The sequence below is a fragment of the Scardinius erythrophthalmus genome, assembly GCF_964197995.2.
Source record: "Scardinius erythrophthalmus genome assembly, chromosome: 9".
NCBI lineage: Eukaryota > Metazoa > Chordata > Actinopteri > Cypriniformes > Leuciscidae > Scardinius > Scardinius erythrophthalmus.
Window position 1 is genome coordinate 22,684,025 of NC_138229.1, and position 3,908 is coordinate 22,687,932.

General features: G+C 37.0%; 1 protein-coding gene across 1 annotated transcript; it reads right to left on the bottom strand.

Moving 5' to 3' along the window:
• Window positions 1-293: 293 nt before the first annotated feature.
• Window positions 294-3,391, bottom strand: slc22a13a (solute carrier family 22 member 13a). The gene is made up of 10 exons (XM_081373699.1): window positions 2,927-3,391; window positions 2,651-2,754; window positions 2,223-2,377; window positions 1,807-1,975; window positions 1,603-1,723; window positions 1,424-1,518; window positions 1,105-1,319; window positions 922-1,030; window positions 626-832; window positions 294-383 (listed from the first exon to the last, which is right to left on the bottom strand). Exons 1-10 carry the CDS (start codon window positions 3,299-3,301, stop codon window positions 320-322), a joined length of 1,614 nt encoding a protein of 537 aa, XP_081229825.1. The 5' UTR covers window positions 3,302-3,391; the 3' UTR covers window positions 294-319.
• Window positions 3,392-3,908: the final 517 nt, after the last annotated feature.

Consider the following 3,908-nt stretch of genomic DNA (forward strand, 5'->3'; position numbering starts at 1 on the left):
CTTCAATAATCCCTGTAGTCATCATATAATCCATATATATTTGTGCACAAAAAGTTAATGTTGATCATGAAACAATGTAATGATAACTGTGTTCTTCAAAGACTAACTGGTCATAATAAATAATAAAACAACAATTCACATGAGGTTTATTGCATATTGTTATTTTACAGTACATACAGTGATAACAGAACACAAAATCTACAAGTCTTTTCACAATGCTGAATGGCAAATAAACTGCAGAATTTGTAATTATTTCTACATATCATTACACTGTAAACAGAACAAAAGAAATTCCACCATCTTGCAAGAAGTTAAGAAGTTATAACTTGGTTGCTTGGATGTCTTCACAATCCCTAGTTTCAGGATTAGATAATTTTGGTCTCCTTTGGGGAAACAGAGGTGAAATAGTGTTGCAATAGTGTTATTTTCCCTTGGCAAAAACATAAAAACCTTAAACGTATTTTAAAACAATATGTAACATGTAACTTAATGTGTAACTTGGATTTTAAAGAGTAAATAAACAGATTTTAAGACATGTGAGAATTGCAAAAGCAGTTTAATCTGCAGAACTTCACTATATAAAACTATTTTTACTAGTTGCATGAAAACTTAAATGTACATGTACCTCTTGCCCTCTGCTTCCTTTGTGGAATCAGGCAGCTCAGTTCTTCTGGTCTCAGGCAGCAGGAAGGCCATTATCCCACTTGCTAGTGCCAGGCTGCCAATCACCACAGTAGGGATAGTGAAGTGGTAGATCTCCAGCAGGTTCACCACAGGAGACAACATACTAGCGGCTCGTGAAGCTGTGGAGCCCAGCCCCGTGGCCGTCTGACTGGAAATCAACAAGCGGATTCTAATAAAACTGCATTAAAAAAACTCTCTCATTAATACCTGTAGAAAATGACACATGATCATGCCTACCGAATGGCGGTGGGGAACAGCTCTTGAAAATAAACGTTGCAAATACTGCCTGCTCCGTTCATGAGAAATCTTCCACATGTGGCAAGAGCAGCGATGGCCACGTAATTACCTTAAGTAGAGAATCACATGGTTAAGTGCTGATTCTTTGTATGCTATAGAGTGTTACTATGGAAAACATTTTACTTTGTGGAACTGCAAGAGTCAGGAGACAGAGAACCCCTCCCACTATAAGGGCACCCATTAGAGACACCTTCCTTCCAGCTGCTTCCAGTGACCACATGCAGAAGAAGTGGACAGGAATCTCAGAGAGGCCGAATATGAGTTGATTGAGAAAAATATCAAGGCCGAACTTCCCCACGTTCAGAGAGAGGCTGTAGTACGCTAGATTTACAGCACACCTGAGTATCAACAGCAGAGGACCATTCATGTTTAAATAAAATTCAAGAAAACACATTTCAAGCAAAAAAAAGTCGAAATATTAATTCCACGAGAATCGACTCACCAAGCGAAGGTAATGGTAAAGAAATATTTCCTGAGCACACGGGAAGCAAAAAGCATTTTTATACCTCCTTTTTCAATAGGCTTTTCTTGTAGGACCTAACACATCAAATAACAAAAAGATGTTATCCATATTGTGTTATTTAGGAGAGATGGCTGTTAATTTGTAAAATATATCTCAACCTTCTCCAGTAATGAGTCAGGAACTGTACGTTTGTTGATCGCTGCTGCCTTCTGAATGAGTTCTTTCGCATCGGTAGTTTTTCCGCGGTCAAGAAGCCATCTGGCAGACTCTGGAATAAACCTATTTTGGTGTGCACATCTAATTATTTCATTCGCTCACAAATTCATCCAAATGTAGAGAAACATATACATAAACATATCTACCATATGTAGACAACTACAAATCCAAGTGGGCCAGCCATTATAAATTGATCCATCCTCCAGTCCCTGACAAAATACACAACGGCAAGAAACATGACCTGCCCCAAAGCGGCCAGGACTTGACTCAGGCATGCAGCATAGGATCTCTGAGCGACTCCAATCCACTCGGTGGCTACAGTGAGGATGAAAACATTGTGATAAACACATAAGCAATTAGGTAAACCCGGCAATTCTGTGTTACAGTATAGCCAATATAGTCTTACACAAGACCCATCAACTGGTTTGTTGTTGACATAAATAAAGTCTAAAAATGTTCTGTGTTTCTTCTAGAAAGAGCCATCTGATGTGTTACATTAATTATTCAGTCCGCTGATAGCTAACATAGTGCAAAGGTTGAAAACATCAATATTGTCTCATACCGAGGATAATGCTGTTGATCCGAAATCCTCCGAGGGCAACACCAACAATGAACTGGGATGTGAGGTACACATAAAAGTTTGGAGAGAGACCAGTCACGACTGTGAAGATAAGCATGAGCACCATAGGTATCTGTGTAGCTCGTTTGCGACCAAACCTTGAGTTCAAAAAAGAAAGAGGGGGAAAAAAAGCCACACAAAAAAATTCACTGAAAATGAACAATGACATCATGCATGAATGGAAATGTTAGCTGAAGGCATTACAGGTATTACTTTATTTTACAGCGTTCAAATTACTCAGTACTTATTTGGGTAATTAGTCCTACACATTAACAAGGACACCTTAAAATTAAGTGTATCGATTCTGTATTTAATCTAAAGAGTTTGTCCAAATTTAATAACATTATTACCTGTACGTTTTTAACACTTACGATTCTGAAAAAGGCCCAAAAAGTAGAGCTCCAACTAGTACTCCAGCGAAGAATATTGTCTGTGCTCCCCGAAAGATATTTGTATTTTCACAAACAAGATCAAACTGCAAAACACCACAAAAATATCTTTCTCCATGTAAACAGCATACTGTTTTCTAAATTAGTCATTTAAAAACATAGTAGTTAAATTACATTGTGGTGTGACCACAGTGAGCACATGAAGTTCATAACATCCATGTTTTCAAATATACGGGTGACAAAACCCAAGTTACTTACATCAGTAACAATGGTTGCATCATAAATAGTATCATTGTGCACCCATCCATCATTGCAAGTGGTGGTTTCGTTTAGGCCATATTCCCGTATAGCAGAAAGATCCCAATCCATAGGCACATACATCTGACAGGGATCGAAAGAGCCATCCGGGAGCCTAGGCAGGGTCAAGTTAAGCTGCTCTTCCTTCGTCAGATTGGGACCCACCTGAAGGATCCAGTCAGTGTTGCAATGGTGGTTCGTGTCTGCATGGTTGAAGACAAGGCTGGATAACTGAAAAGGCAAAATGAGGTTTGGAAAGCACAAAGCAAACAAGAGAAGCTTTTGGAAAAGCCCGAAGTCTCCTATAGATTTTAAAATCTCCCCAAAATCAGCCATGGTGGTCCAGAAGAGGAACAACCAAAGAAAGCTTGAGTGACAAGTTATAGAAGAAAAAGCTCATTAATGTTTAACTGCATAATCATGTGAGTGAATATATCACAGAAAGTCATATATAGAGAGCAATGGTCATATTATTGATGTGAAAGTGTAACGGGTCAACATTCAATAATGTTTTGATACTGCTGATGCGACAAATACATGGACAGATATTGTGTGTGTGTGTGTGTATATATATATATATATGTGTATGTATGTATATGTATGTATGTATGTATATATATATGTGTGTATGTATGTGTATGTATGTATGTATATGTATTTATGTGTATATGTGTATATATATATGTATGTATGTGTATATATATATGTATGTATGTATGTGTATATATATATGTATGTATGTGTATATATGTATGTATGTGTATATATGTATGTGTATATATATATGTATGTATGTGTATGTATGCATGTATGTATGTATGTGTATATATGTATGTATGTATGTATATATGTGTGTGTATGTATGTATGTATTTATGTATGTATGTATGCGTATGTGTATGTATGTATGTATATATGTATATATATATGTATGAAGAGTTCAG